The sequence below is a fragment of the Gallus gallus genome, chromosome 3 (assembly GCF_016699485.2).
Source record: "Gallus gallus isolate bGalGal1 chromosome 3, bGalGal1.mat.broiler.GRCg7b, whole genome shotgun sequence".
NCBI lineage: Eukaryota > Metazoa > Chordata > Aves > Galliformes > Phasianidae > Gallus > Gallus gallus.
In genome coordinates, this window is record NC_052534.1 from 37,627,854 (window position 1) to 37,642,820 (window position 14,967).

Below are 14,967 nucleotides of genomic sequence, written 5' to 3' on the forward strand. Positions count from 1 at the left end.
TACTTGCTTTGTTCTTTCAATTTTTATTTTCATTTGTTGTACAATTTACTAGATCTCTCCTTTCCATCCCGAAATGGAAAAGATGAAACAAATACAAGTGAACTTATGAAACCACATCTAATTGAAATTTCATTATCAACCTAATAATTTGTAGTGAGGTTCTTGATGGTGATGATGCATTTCTGGTTCAGTCTTTGGAATGTGCAGACCTGACTCTTGTATGCTGGTTTTATCCAAAGGCTGAAAGGGAGTAGGTTGGTTTGTTGTTTTTGGTTGTTTTTTTTTTTTTTTAATGAACGATCAGGTGACATATCAGTGTTGAGGAGTGATCTTTGAACCAAGCCAGGTGAATTAACTGGCATGAAGAAATGTATTTTTTATATGTAAGTAGAATCACAGAAGTGTTTGCATTGGAAAGGACGCTTGAAGATGTTCTAGTCCAACTCCCCTGCAGTGAACAGGGACACCTACAGCTAGGTCAGGTTGCTCAGAGCCTGGTCCAGTCTGACCTTGAATGTCTCCAGGGACAGGGCTTCCACCACCTCTCTGAACAAAAAGAAGTTGATGCTGCTTTGTCATCCATAATCAGTTTTACTTACTGACTCATTTAGCTCAGTATCTTAATTTCTTAAAATTGTAGTAAGAAACATGCACAGAATATTTAAATATTTCAAGTAGATTATCTCTAAAATAGGTGGCTTGTGAAGTTATAATAGTAGGTTTTTCACTTTATTCTACCTCTTAACATTTGCAAATGCCTTTTTAAGGACTCTGAATCTCAAATCTCTGTAGATAAGGGTGTATGCAAACATTTCAAGGCACTCTTAAATTCTAATCTTCAGTTAAAAGCAAGTTGAGTAAGCTTCTTAACATAATGTTGCAGCTTCTTACCAAAATTGTTGCTTATCTTCACACACCTTAATTTATTTGACATCTTGAATTTTTGGGAAAGATTGTTGCTTCAGCTGCATGTCACTGAATGATGTCAGCTACAAAAATGCTGAGGTTCTGAATGGGGGAGTAGGGGATAGAATTTCATGGGGTTTTTTTTGTTGCTTTTAGCACTGAAACCATACTGATAGTGATGTAAAGCAACCAGTGAATTGTTGGAATTCTCCACCTTCTTATTTGCTTTCAACTTTAACTTCCTAGTTTTCTTTTGTGGTGGATGAGGAATTTGTTCAATAAAAAGGATTTGAAGAGCTTTTTATATGAAGAGTTGAAAAAGTTCAATATATATTTCAGAAGCTTTCTGATTGGCTCCAGTTAGTGATTATAGCACTCTTTGCAATTAGGTTGTCTTTCCAGTTCTGCATAGAACAGCAAGAAGACACAGGGAACTGAATGTTTATAGCTTATTAAAATAAACGGGAGGATTCATCTCTTGGTGGGGGGAAGGGAGAAGATACAAAAGATTGTTGTTTTTTTTTCCTTCCACACACAGGAGCTGACATGTCGAGAAGAGCTTCTGACCCTCCTTCTGTCACTTCTGCCACTGGTCTGGAAAATCCCTGTCCAAGAAGAAAAAGCAGTAGGTAAGATTTATTGCTTACAGTATTAAGGATCTAGAAAATGTCATGCATTGTATTTGTATTCTAGTATTGCCAGCTAAGGAACAGAAGTCTGCTGTGTCCATGTCCATTGCCCATGGCCTCTTAATATAGAATGAAGGTGGTAATTCTACAAAGAAATTAAATTTAAAAATACCAGTGCTCTGTCAACATACAAGGAAAATTGTACAGACAAGGTTAAGGCTCTTGGTTTATGTACGAGCTGATACTCATATTACTGTGTATCTGAACTGTGGGTGAGATCATTTTCTGTTGTTTGTGGGTTGGTTTTTTGCTTTTCAGGTGATATGGCAAAGACTGGAAAGGAGTTTGAAAGTGCGTGATTTTGCCGGTGTGAAGTGTTTCACGGTGGGTAGGAGGAGGAAAAACTTAACACCTTGGAGATGTTCAAGGAACGTTTGGATGTTGTGTTGAGGGACATGGTTTAGTGAGAACCATTGGTGATGGGTGAATGGTTGGACTGGGTGATCCTGTGGGTCTTTTCCGACCTTGGTGATTCTATGATTAATGGTTAATTAAAAAAAAAAAAAAAAACCACAGCAGGATGCTTTAGACTGGTTAGAGATTGAGTGAGACTTTTTTCCTTCTAAAATTGAAGATTTTCTGAAATTAAAGAAATGTTAGAGAGGCTTGAAGACTAAATAGGTAAGAGTATGAAAGTAGAATGAATATCACCGATGTAGGCCTTGAAAATGGAATAATGCTGGATGATTATGAACAGAATCAGGCCTGGTTGGAGGTTCTATGTCAGGAAAAAACAATGTGTAAACAGGAAAAATTAAATCACAAGGATTCAATTGCCAAAAAAGCTGTTTAAATCAAAGGAGTGGAAGGTATGATACAAAATCAAGAGGTTGAAGAGGTGATACAAGATAAACTGTGCAAGAAGTGAACTATGAAGTGACAACAGCTTTTTTGGGGGGAGGGTGAGCCTCTGTGGTTTTCTTTCTTTATTAGAAGATGAAGCAGAAGATGAGACAAATTACTTGTATGTTTGAAAGAATTCTGAAGGATTCCCACCTGAAGCTTTCCCAGAGTTCTTTGCAATTTTAAAGCCCTGTAATTCAGGGTTTTGTTAATGTTTGGAGTTGTATGGCATTTAGAATACCAGTTTCATAGCACTTTATGTGAACAACTACCCCACTTGCATCTTTCTTCCATGTTCCTGGAAGCATGATTGAATTAAATATTTTGGCCTTGTGATAGCCTAGTGATTTTTCCAATGTTAGTTTAAAGTGCTGCTGTTTAAACAGGTAGTAAGATGTGCTGGTTTTACACTTTGCATAATGTGGTTTTCACATACTACAAATTTCTAGCTTGTGGTACTGAAGCAGTAAACATGATATAATCAATTTTGCACAGAGACCTTGTTTTCCTTCATGGGAAATAAAATATCTTAACCCATCTGTATTAGCTAGCTTGTTTTCTTCCTGTGCAGGAAATACCCTTTATTTGCTAAAATCCTCGTAGTTAACTTTCTGCCTCCAAAGCAGCTGTTCCACAAGCATTGCAACTATGACCACAAAACAGCAAGGAGTGGTCATGCTTGCTCGCAGAAGTATCTTTTCTTTCAATTTAATGTTTGTATCAGTATTGTGTGCTTTGGGATTTTTTTTTGGGGGGGGGGTTGAGTGGTTCATTCTTTTTAACTATCACTGTTTTTTCTGAATACTGAACATAGTGGATGGTGAATACTTGCCATTGTTTGCTGGGTCATTCTTATACACAAAGCACACAGATACTGTTCTGCTACTGACTAAAAGTCATGGTGGACTTCATCCAAAAGCATATGAACTTTTTTCCAGCTTTTTTTACTGTTTACAGTCTGAGTTGACCAATGCAAGTCAAGTGGAAATGTTGTAGTTTATTCTTCAAAACTTTTCTTGCTGATTGAATAAGATTTAAATGTCATGTTCCATACTTTATGCAGCATAGTTGAAAGGTGTTTTGTCTTGGCTTTTCTGGGAGCATTCCACACCTTAAACTTAAGGGTTACTCATTTCAGTCTCCCTCTTGGCCCTGATTATTGCTGAGAGTCTACAACATATGTCACCTTCTTGGATTTGGAACAATTAAAGCTGGAGTGATTAAGACCTGTGTACTTAAAGATCTACTCTGTACTTCAAGGTTTTTTCCTATTACTACCAATAGTCTGTAACCGTATCTTTATGCTGTGAGTTAAGGCACTCAGCTGCTATAGCATGTGGGTTGTGTAAAGCAACGTTGAGTCATCAAGTTGAAGACATGTTCTTGCTCCCTTTAGAGTTCAATTTTTCTTTTACTTGTTGTGGGTTGGAGTTGTTTGGCAGTGCTTACTGTGGATATTTCAAATGATGGGCAGAAAATAAGTAATGTTTTTGTTGCTGCCTAGAACTGCTTTCTCAATTAAGTAATAGAGTAGATCCTAGAGTTGGAGTGCTGCTGACTGATATTTTACTGCAACTATATTGGTGTGTCTAACTTAACCAAATTTGATTATAACTAGTGGCTGTAGCAGACCAAAAGATTTTTTTTTTCCAAACTAAACTTTCCTTTCCCTCAAGAAGTCCTTTCGTCTGCCTTGATGTTATCTTGTTTTTTAAGAGGATGGAATACCTGTGCCTACAAGTGAGTCCTAGGAAACGTGGGCACGGTTTATCTATCTGTAATACCTCAGCTGTCTAGGATTTAAAGGAAAGCTGGTGTTGTTCCTAAACATGAATCGTTACTGACTTTTTATATTGTAAATGTCAAATGTGCAAAAACACAGCATGTTATGATGCTACTCACACGTTTGAAGCTAAAAGTATTCAAGTATTTTTGCTATTTTTTAAAAATATGTTTCTAAGTGTTCTTTTAATGTTTCTTTGTCTTTCTTTTGCAACAGGTTTCAATATACCATTTACAGTAGATGTTTGCCTGACCAAAGAGAGCAATTCAAGTGTGAAATCCACTCAGGAAAAAATAGGATTAGATCGAAGCACTCGTTCATCTCTTCAGGCTTCTGCACAGCTAAATCCTCGATCTCGAAAAAGCGGGCGGATGCGCAAAACCACCCATCGTTACTCTGTGCGAGATGCAAGAAGATCTCAGCTGTCCACTTCAGATTCGGAAGGCAATTCTGATGACAAGAATACTGTAACAGTGAAACACAGACGTTCCCAGTTCCTGCAGCCTTTTTTAACACACCCAGCTAGGGACAGCTACCTTGTAGGTAGAAGTGATTTCTTACCTACTGAAGTGATACCACATCCTAATCCTGAAGTCCCTAGTCTAGAAAATTCCAGCCAGATTATTCCAGTGCATGAGCTAAATCCAGAGATTTTGAATGAGCCAGCTGCAGGAATTGCTGAGAGCAACGTGGATAACTCTCCTTTTGACTTATGCCATGTGTTATTGTCTCTACTAGAGAAGGTGTGCAGATTTGATATTACCTTGAATCACAGTTCTGCTCTTTCAGCTACTGTGGTGCCCACATTAACTGAGTTCTTATCCGCATTTGGAGACTGTTGTAATCTAAGTAGTAGCACAGAAAATGAAGTGGTTTCTTCAGGGTGGACAGAAGAACCTGTGGCTCTGGTCCAAAGGATGCTGTTTCGAACAGTGCTGCATCTTATGTCTTTAGATATAAGCAGTACGGAAACAATGCCTGACAACTTGAGAAGAAATGTAACAGATTTGCTTAAAGCAGCGTTAAAAATCAGAATTTGCTTGGAAAAGCAGCCTGATCCTTTTGCTCAAGAGCATAAGAAAACACTACAGCAGCTTGTTCAGGATGACTTCGTATTATCTAGATACCATCACAGAGCCTTGCTTCTACCTGAAGTTATAGAAGGAGTCTTGCAGATCTTGATCCGCTGCCTGCAGAGTGCAGCCTCTAATCCATTCTACTTTAGCCAAGCTATAGATCTTGTTCATGAGTTCATACAGCATCAAGGTTTTAAGCTGTTTGAAGTAACAGTACTTCAAATGGAATGGCTGTGTATGAAGAATGATGGAGTAACTGGGGAAGCTCCAGAGCATCTGAAATCCCTCATAAACAGCATCATGAAAATAATCAGCACTGTCAAAAAAGTGAAATCAGAGCAACTCCATCAGTCAGTGTGTACAAGAAAGCGGCATAGACGATGTGAGTACTCTTACTTCATGCATCACCACAGAGATCTCTCTGGGCTCTCTGTATCTGCTTTTAAAAACCAAGCTTCCAGAAATCCCTTTGAGACAACTGATGGAGAAGTTAATTATCCTGACAGGTGCTGCTGCATTGCTGTTTGTGCACACCAGTGTTTGCACTTGTTGCAGCAAGTTTCTCTGAGCAGTACTTGTGTTCAAATTCTCTCAGGTATACATAATGTGGGAATATGCTGTTGTATGGACCCAAAATCTGTGATTGTCCCATTGCTTCGTGCTTCCAAGTTACCAATATTAAAAAACTTCCAACAGCACATACTGAACATCCTTAACAAGTTTATACTGGATCAGCTGGGTGGAGCGGAAGCTTCTCCAAGAATTATACAGGCATCATGCAATATATGTACTGTTGACTGTGATCAGCTTTTGCAGTTGGAAGATGCTTTGCAGAGCAACTCTAATGATGCTGGTCTCGCATCTAGTTCCCCCTGCAGAGTTCAGGGAATTCTGCCTAGCAGTGGATCTGAAGATGTGTTGTTGAGATGGGATGCACTGGAGGCTTATCAGAGCGTTGTTTTTGAAGAAGACAAACTACGTGGCATGCAGGTTGCAAGCCATATTTGCCACTTAATTCAAAAGGGAAACGCGGTGGTCCAGTGGAAACTGTATAATTGTATTTATAATCCAGTGCTTCAGAAAGGGGTTGAGCTAGCTTGCCATGCTCAACAACTGGGACTAACTACAGCTGATAAACACACAAGCATTTACCATAGCCAGTGTTTGCCTTACGAAGTACTTCAGATTTACTTGCAGACACTTCCTGCGTTGCTTACATCCAGGTTGGTAGATTTTCTGCTTATTAATGGAAAACACACTAATTATCTAGTACGGAGTTCTATCTGTTTGTCACTGATTAGATCATAAACTTCGTTTGGGTTATATTTTGTACTTGGATATTGCAGAGAGGATGTAAAGATAAATAATAGAAGACTTTCTGTTAGATTCGTAAGCTGCAGAAAGTTATGGGGTCTTGAACAAGTCAAAACAAAGCATGTAAGGGCAATCTTTGTCTAATGTAGTATATTCTTTGCCTCTTAATTCTTCATGCTAAAGTGAATCAGTGTTGAACAGATTCACTATTTCACTTCTCGATGAGAATATCTCCTAAATTTCCTGCTCTGTTTCCCTTTTCCTAGTACCTACGGATTTTGTAAATAATTTAAATTGTTTTTAAAAAGAGAAAACAATCTTCTAAGATATGAAATAGAAAATTTTCTATTTGTTATGCACTCATAGCTCCCGAATAAAATTCCATATATTTTATTAAGAATATGAATGCGTCCTTTCTTCTATGAAGGATTCTGATCTTTTCTGTTGGAGTCCTGGTGAAGTGAATTTAGTAGATATGGGAAGGAAGTTGGAGGGTAGGGAAGGTGAATGTCTGTAAGCAAACAGTACATTAAGAAACTTACTGATCCTTACCCCAAATTATATGTGAACTCAATGTAATACATGGGCATTAGAAAGAATGGAGAAAATATCCTTGGAAGTTTGCCAATATTAAAAAAAAAAACCCACTTCTGGCGATAGCAATTGCACAAAATTGTGCTTGAAATGTGTTTCAGATACTGTTCAGCAGTCTTTTCTTAAAACTGTTAAGACTTGTACTTGCTATGTCTTTTTAAGACTTCAGGTTTATTTGAGAAGCAGTCTATTTCCTAGCAAGGTCATAGACTTGAAGTCTGACTAGCTCCAACTGTTAATAAAAAGTTGCCTGGAAATACTGTTGCAGAGCAGATGTTATAGAGCTGAACACTTTAATGCTTTAAACATCATGTACATTGTTGTGGTCTGTATCATTGATTAACCAATGTCAACCCTGCATCAGGTTGTATGTCCCTACATCATAGCTTACCTAAAAGTTAAATTTTTCTCTACTAGATGGATGATACTTAGAAATTCTAGAGTATTGCAGATGAGCCCCCCTCTAACCCACCTTGCATACCTGAAGTGCAGTGCTCGCAGCACTTACCGTAAGCGTGATTTGACCTTGGTGTCACTCACGTGTGTAGAACAGGATTATTTTTATATGTCACATCATGAACGTCTCACTTCATTGTTGATTTGTAAGGAAACTCTGTTATGCTTTCTCTTACAGGGTGATTAGAGACTTATTTCTGAGTTGTAATGGAGTGAATCAAATGATTGAGTTAAACTACTTAGATACTTTAAGAAGCTATTCTTTGAAAGTGTTAGAGACTTTGATACTCTGCCTTGGTGAACAGCAGAAAGACCAAGCAATGCCAGAGCTAGAAGACCTCAACGATGAGCGCAAGGAGTCTGCGTCTGATTTACCTGCTTCTCTTTGTAGCCAGCAAACTGCTTCAGAAATTCCTCAAAGCCTGAGCAAGTTTTATGCAGGCCTTAAAGAGGCTTACCCAAAAAAGAAAAAGTTTGAGAGTCAAGACATTCATGTTAACACGATAAACCTATTTCTCTGTGTTGCATTTTTATGTGTAAGTAAAGAAGCAGATGGTGATCTGGATTCAGCTAATGACTCTGAAGATACATCAGGATATGACAGTACAGCTAGTGAGCCATTAGGCCGTAAATTACCATGTCTGTCACTGGAAAGCCTTACTTTGCCCTCTCTGGAACATATTCACAGAGCTGCTGATATTTGGTCCATGTGTCGTTGCATCTATTTGTGTAGTTCCGTTTTCCAGAGACAGTTCCATAGACTTGGAGGTTTTGAAGCATGCCATAGACTACTAATCCTCATAATTCAGAAGCTTGTGGAAAATAAAGAGAAAGAGCAAGAAAAAAGGGAGAGAACATCAAGTGAAAGCAAAAGTTCACATGGGAGTGCTCGTGCTGAATATCTCAGCAAAGATGACTCTGTTCATTTCCCTAAAAGCAGGGAAGTGACACAATCAGAGCTCAATAGTTCTGACACTCTTGCTGTTGCAGAACAGCTGGTGTCTGAATGTGTCTCCTGTGACAGCTCTGTAAGTAGGGAACATGCTTCAATTGCAAAACTGGAGGAGATAAAGCCTTCTGTAAAAGAAGAAACTGAATGGGCGCTTCAGGGCATCAGACTTCTAGAAGCTTTGCTGACGATATGTCTACACAGTGCAAGCACCACACAGCAGAAGATGGAAGTAGAGATGTTTCATCAGGTAATGCACAACTTCCCTTAGCCTACCTTAATTGTATTTGTTATGTACAACATTATTTTAACAGTAATCCATCTGAAGTGTTGTTTTTTTGGAGTTCAAAGAAAGTTTGCTCTTGTTATGGTGCGTATTTAACTGCATGCTGTAAGCATGACAGAAAGCAATATATCTAGATGATGGTGGGTAGTGGTCAGCAGGCATGAAGGAATAGGAGTAGGCAGATGGACAAACTCCAGTTGCTTTTTCTGAGGAGGCTACTTTCCACGTGTCAACTCATTGCCCTTTTCTTTATGCAGTAAAATACTGGTTAGGATCCTGTAGTTCCTTGCTTGTCCTCTAACATAACATCATGTTTCTTCTATCCCTTTTGGACTGGATCCCTGTTTGTGCTGGTTCTCGATGGCTGGAGGGGCCTTGTGGAATGGCCGAGTGATGCAGCTTGAATGAGATGTTTACCCTGTTGGGTTTTTAAATTGTATTTCCAATTTATTTTTTCATCTCTCTGTTACCATTTGAGCTAGCATGGTTGATATGGATGAGGGCAAAAACATCATGTGCTCTTTTCTCTTTTAATGTGTCTTGGGTTAATGTATGAAGCATGCTTTTTTTTTTTTGCAACATGACTTTCACATGTAATTTTATGGAAACAGAAAGTTGCCTGGATTTTTCAGTGTGCACATGGCTTAACCTACCAAGTGTTTGTTGTGGCAAACTGTAAGTCTTTATTGTAGGAGACTCAGTGAAGTCTCTCAGTTCTAGCTGGGAAGACTGATGAGTGTAGGTGGAAGGTGGAGTTGTGAAATTGAAGTACTGGTCTATTTTAGCCAAAACAATAATGAACCAAAATGTTTATCTCACAAACTCTAGAATATCTGTGTGGATGATATCTTACTACAAATACGAGAACAACTTGCCCAGTCAAAACTGCTAGAAACTGACTTGGCCAAGCCTCTGTTTGATTCACTGCTTCGTGTTGCATTGGGCACTTTTTCTACTGACCTGGATCATTCTGAAGAGAAAATAGAAAAGGTATGAAATACTGACTAAAGAAATGTAATTCTGCGAGGTTTGCTAGGTCAAGGCTTTGTTCAGATCTGTTTTTTTTGAACTAAATAAGGCTTAAATCTGTTGGATTCTTACAGCTATTGAAAATGAATTATCTGATTCTCATATGCAAATGTCAAGGTGAATGATGCATATTCATATGCTCCCCACTTTTGCTGCTCTGAAATGAGTCACGCTAAAAAAGAGCAAGCTGTATGATGCTTAATGGCAATACCTGAAATTGGAAGTTCTCGCTCTTCTGTTTTACAGTAGGGAATGGAAAAACAAAAAGTGGATGTTCACACCTTAGAGACTGCATATATGTTGACCTAAGAGTGGATGTCAAAATGATTACGATGGTAACTTTTGGAGAAGCCATTTTTCTTGATGCATTGATCACTTGTTTCCCAAAACTGCACTTGGGTAGTTAGTAACAAAAATCCATCTTTGCACAGTCAATTTTCTATGTAAAAGTGCAATATCCTTAAAAAGAGTCTCAGGTTTCCTGGAAGTACGTGATGAGTTTGTTTCTTTCCCTATGGGCATGGAAAAAGGTTCTGGAAGGTTCAAAACAACTGTTTGTTTTTCTGAACCAAGGTGGTGAATATTTTTTGTTTTACAGACCCATTACACTGAAAAGGAGTCAATGTCACAGCCTGGAGATATATCTGAAGAAGCTGACGAGTCGCAGTGCTGTAGCCTTAAACTTCTTGCTGAAGAAGAAGGATATGAAGCAGACAGTGAAAGTAACCCTGACAGTGAAACGAAGGATGGAGGTAAATGTGAACTTTCTGAATATGCAAAGCAGTATTTGACATGGCCAAGCTTGGTTGTCTTTTTGAGATATATGAAAATAGGATGACAGTCAGAGACTTTTTACGGATGCAGATAGGTTAGATTTTTCACTGCAAGTGTAACTGGATTCCACCAGAAGTGAAGCTGACTGTTCTTCTGCTGAGTGTTACAGGAACTGTTCTGTATTGGTTATGCTAGTTTATGTGATTTCTGGTCTGAAATTATATTGGAATTACATGAAATTATATGTGATTTATTATTGTGATCTAAAAGCAGTTATCTCCAGAGGTACTTAGCGGTAGCTTGTCTGTAAGTCAGTGCTCAAAATTTTATGTAGTACTAAAACAATTTGGTAGAAGTTGTGTAGTCTGGTTGTATCTGTTGATATTCTACATCTGATGCATATGTTTTCTTCTTGTGTAATTTTAAATATAGATTTTGTCTTAATTTTTGCCTTTGTGCTGTGAACTTATATTCTACTACTGCTGTTTATCTGTATGACTGGCCTTTATCAGTAGTGACTCAGAAGTATATACAAATGCATGTTTTAAGTATTTCTTAATTATAAATTCAACCTGAAAATATTTCCGTGAAACACAGGTAGCATGTCTGTATCTATCACATCATTTTAGTTTTAAATAATATGTTCTGAAGTCTTACCAAGAGGTGAGTATGTAAGAGGCAGAACTGAAATGCCTGGGTTTTGTTTTTAATGAAGACATTCCATGTGCTGTTGTGCATTTTCTGAGTTAAATGACTAAACTACTGCTTCCCCCTACCTTTTAACATAAAGATCATTTACATTCATTGTTTATTGACAGGGTCAGAATCTATATAGAAGCTGAAGTTCTGTTACAAAGATTCATATTTTATGAAGTGCATATTTATCATTGCTCTGTGTCCAGTTCCCGGGAAATGAAGGCGTGTAGTTCAAGAACGTGTAATGGGGGAAACTGCATCCCTGCCCTTGTGTGGGCAGGAAAATATGGAAACATGATGCAGAATAGAAGGCTTTTACAAACTTCTGAAAACTGCTGATACACTAGTGACTATCTTTCCATGTTTGAGAAGACTGGAGAAACTTTGACCTTGGTTATGCTTCTTAAGTAATGCAAACTGTATTCATCTGAGTACGTTTGAGTAAGACAAATGTTCTCTTTCAGGAGCAGACACAAAGGCAGAGCCAGAACATACTGGTCCTTCAGGTTATCTTAATGACCTAACTGAAAACATCAATCAAGGAGAATTAATATATCCTGAAATCTGCATGTTAGAATTAAACTTGCTCTCAGCTGGTAATGCAAGTTTAGATGTACTTGCTCACGTATTCCAGAGTTGCCTGAAAATCATCAACCAGAAGGAAAGAAATGCCACTGTACTTATAGAACAGGTAAAAATGTTATTGAACAAAGGCAACACTTCAGCAGTTGCTTATTCTCTTCAGTTTTCTAGCAATAGTATAAAAAAAAAATAGCCTGAACTCAGAAGTACTCATTATGGTGTTTGGTAAGACCTGAAATAATGTAAAGGACTGATACTGCTGGTAAAGCTGCATTTTAAAAAGTTATGAGAAGCTTAACTAATGTACTGAAAGGCAATTGATCTACAGTTGTTTTATTTCATCAGAACTATTGAGCCACAAAAGCTGTCAGTGCAGATTTAGAAACCGTGGTCTTACATTTAGAATGTTTCATGTTTATTTATATTTAGAATAGAATATTTATAGAATATTTAGGATATTTATATTTACAATATTCATGTTTGTATTAACATGCTTTTTTGAAACTTTCAATGCTGTACCTAAAAAATATTTCACACATTCCTCATAAGTTGATATTACAAATCAGTTAAGCACACGGGGGTGTCCTCCTGGTCATCTGGAATTCCTAAGAGCTAGTTTGGTTTTTTTTTTGCTTTTAAGTAACTAAATTTAGTAAACTTCTCCAGAAGAAGAAAATATGGTAACTTGAGCTTTTGAAGTATTTGTATGTATGGTCATTTGACTAAGAAGCAATGTTACTCGTGCTTTACAGCTTAAACCAAACGCAGGAAAGGCTGAAGTAGGAGAATGTCTTCAGTACTCCAATTCTTTGTGTGAATTACTAGCTTAAAATCTCTTGCACACGTGTATTTAATTTTTGTGAACTTCAGCACATAAAATGACTTATGATTCAAAATATTTTTATTTTCAGTGTGCTTTAGAGCAAGCTTATTAATCTCCTGAACTAATGAGCTTAGAAACTTTGAATGTATTAGATTTTTTGAATTATATTTCTCTAAGATGATATTTGTGAAGGATGTTGCTCTTATGGAAGCTACTTGGATTTTTTAGTTACTTTTAAAAACTTGCCCCCAAAATTGGGGAAAAGTTAAACTCTTCCAATATTCCATCGTTAATATACTAATGAGCTGTGTCTTGTCATAGTCTTTTGAATTATGTAATTCTATTCTGGGAGAGAAGACAAGGCAGCAGCGGTTAGTTGCTGAATGCGTTGTGGCAAGGGATTCTTGATTCTTTCTTTAATCATCTGGATTTCAAAGCCTTTCTCATGATGCAGTTGAAATGTGCAGAACATGAAAGCGTGCTCATTAGCAAACACATCAAATTATGGAAGTTTTTTTATAACTGGAACTATTTTTACTTAAATCGACAATAGATGTGAATAGTTTGAAATTAATTACTTGTTAGTTCTTTGGGCCAGTGTATCCTTCTGATTGTTTCCCTGTATTTTTTTTAACAGGGAGCTGTTAAACATATTTTGGGAGGATTTATGAATATACTGACTCAAACAGAGTCTAGTTTTCATGGTGAGTTCGAAGTTCAATTCAAAGAACATTTTTTTTATGATTTAATGCATACACCCTCAATTTTTTAGCCCATAATGCAAGCACAAAATTTACCAGGTGAATTAATTAGCAGACATGAATCAGTGCACCTGTGTCTCTAACTTCTGACAGATCTCTAACATGTAAATAAACCTGTGTTTGAAGGGTTATTTCTGAGTCAGCGGGCATTACATTATTTAAACACGTGCTGACGGATCTGAAAACAATTGAAATCAGAAACCTCAGATGACAATGTTAACGAACATTATTCAGGAAAAATAGCAGTTGTGATGCAGTTAGATTTAGTTAGTATAACAACATAAGTTGTTTCAGACTCTGTGTAAGAGAGGACTGAGTGATATCTTGATTGGGTTTTATTTCTACTCAGAAAATATCTAGCTAATCCGAAAGTGTGGAAGCAAATTGTATACTTGCCCTAAGGTAGCTCATGCAACATTGTAAACCATCCTAGGACTTTAAACCATGGCTTTGGTGGGAGAGTATTTGCAACATTAGATGCTGTGTTCCCAAGCCTTCAGGCTTTTTTTACAAACCTGGAAGCCAAACTTCCTGTAGCAATCTTGATTTGTTCAAGTGAATTGTGAATGGTAACACTATCAGGAGGTATCTCATCATTCATTTTGTAATCATTGCAACTTCCTGAGTTTTAAGTGTTTTCACAAAAGTCTAAATTCCACATTAATTCTTTCTCCTAACATTATCAAATACAATTTTTGAAATATTTTCACACATTCTCCTGAAGAATATTATCTCTTCTTTTTAGCCTGTCAGATGGTGTTGGTAGACCTGCTTGTGTCTTTGATGAGCTCACAGACATGTTCAGAAGAACTAACTCTTCTCCTACGGATATTTTTGGAGAAGACACCTTGTACGGTATGTCTTCAGTAACAAACAATAACATTCGAAGGCAAGAAGAGAATCTCCTTGCCCCCAGTTTTGGGGGGAAGTAAGGATATAATAACAGCAACTCTGTAACTGACAAAATTCAGTTGTTGAAACAACTGCCTTTGATGTTTTCAAAGTGAGACAGGAGTAGAGAAAAGGATTTAGAAATCTGTGTACTTGAACTTACTGGGAACTGTTTTTTTGTCTGCACAAGAAAGCAAGATTTGTCTTGAGTAGACTGACATAATGGTTATAGATGACAGTATTGTATCTTGTTAAACTTGAAGTAATTTCCTTAGTTGTAAAGCTTTTCCTTTTCAGCAATAGGTGCTGCTTTATCTGCAAAAAATTACTTTCAAAACTGTCATGAGTTGGTTTCTCTAACACTGGAATCTACTGCTTGTGTGGGAAATACTGCTAAAATATGTATCAGTTTGTGTGGGAGTCTGTAGGAAAAAAACGAGATGAAGGAAATTAAAAGTTACTGCAAAACATGTAATAATACCAAATTACAGTACATAAATCAGTCTTTCAAAGGT

At 37.3% G+C, this 14,967-nt stretch overlaps 1 protein-coding gene across 7 annotated transcripts in view; it reads left to right on the top strand.

The window, feature by feature from the left end:
- The window catches only part of LYST (lysosomal trafficking regulator), a 103,792-nt gene that overhangs the window by 43,646 nt on the left and 45,179 nt on the right, over nt 1-14,967 (top strand). For all 7 annotated transcript variants that reach the window (XM_046939483.1, XM_046939484.1, XM_015284416.4 and 4 more), the window contains 8 exons: nt 1,445-1,535; nt 4,438-6,520; nt 7,840-8,860; nt 9,725-9,886; nt 10,524-10,677; nt 11,860-12,086; nt 13,438-13,504; nt 14,307-14,416. In XM_046939483.1, the coding sequence (XP_046795439.1) occupies nt 1,445-1,535; nt 4,438-6,520; nt 7,840-8,860; nt 9,725-9,886; nt 10,524-10,677; nt 11,860-12,086; nt 13,438-13,504; nt 14,307-14,416 (3,915 nt within the window). The remainder of the gene's footprint in view (nt 1-1,444; nt 1,536-4,437; nt 6,521-7,839; nt 8,861-9,724; nt 9,887-10,523; nt 10,678-11,859; nt 12,087-13,437; nt 13,505-14,306; nt 14,417-14,967) is intronic.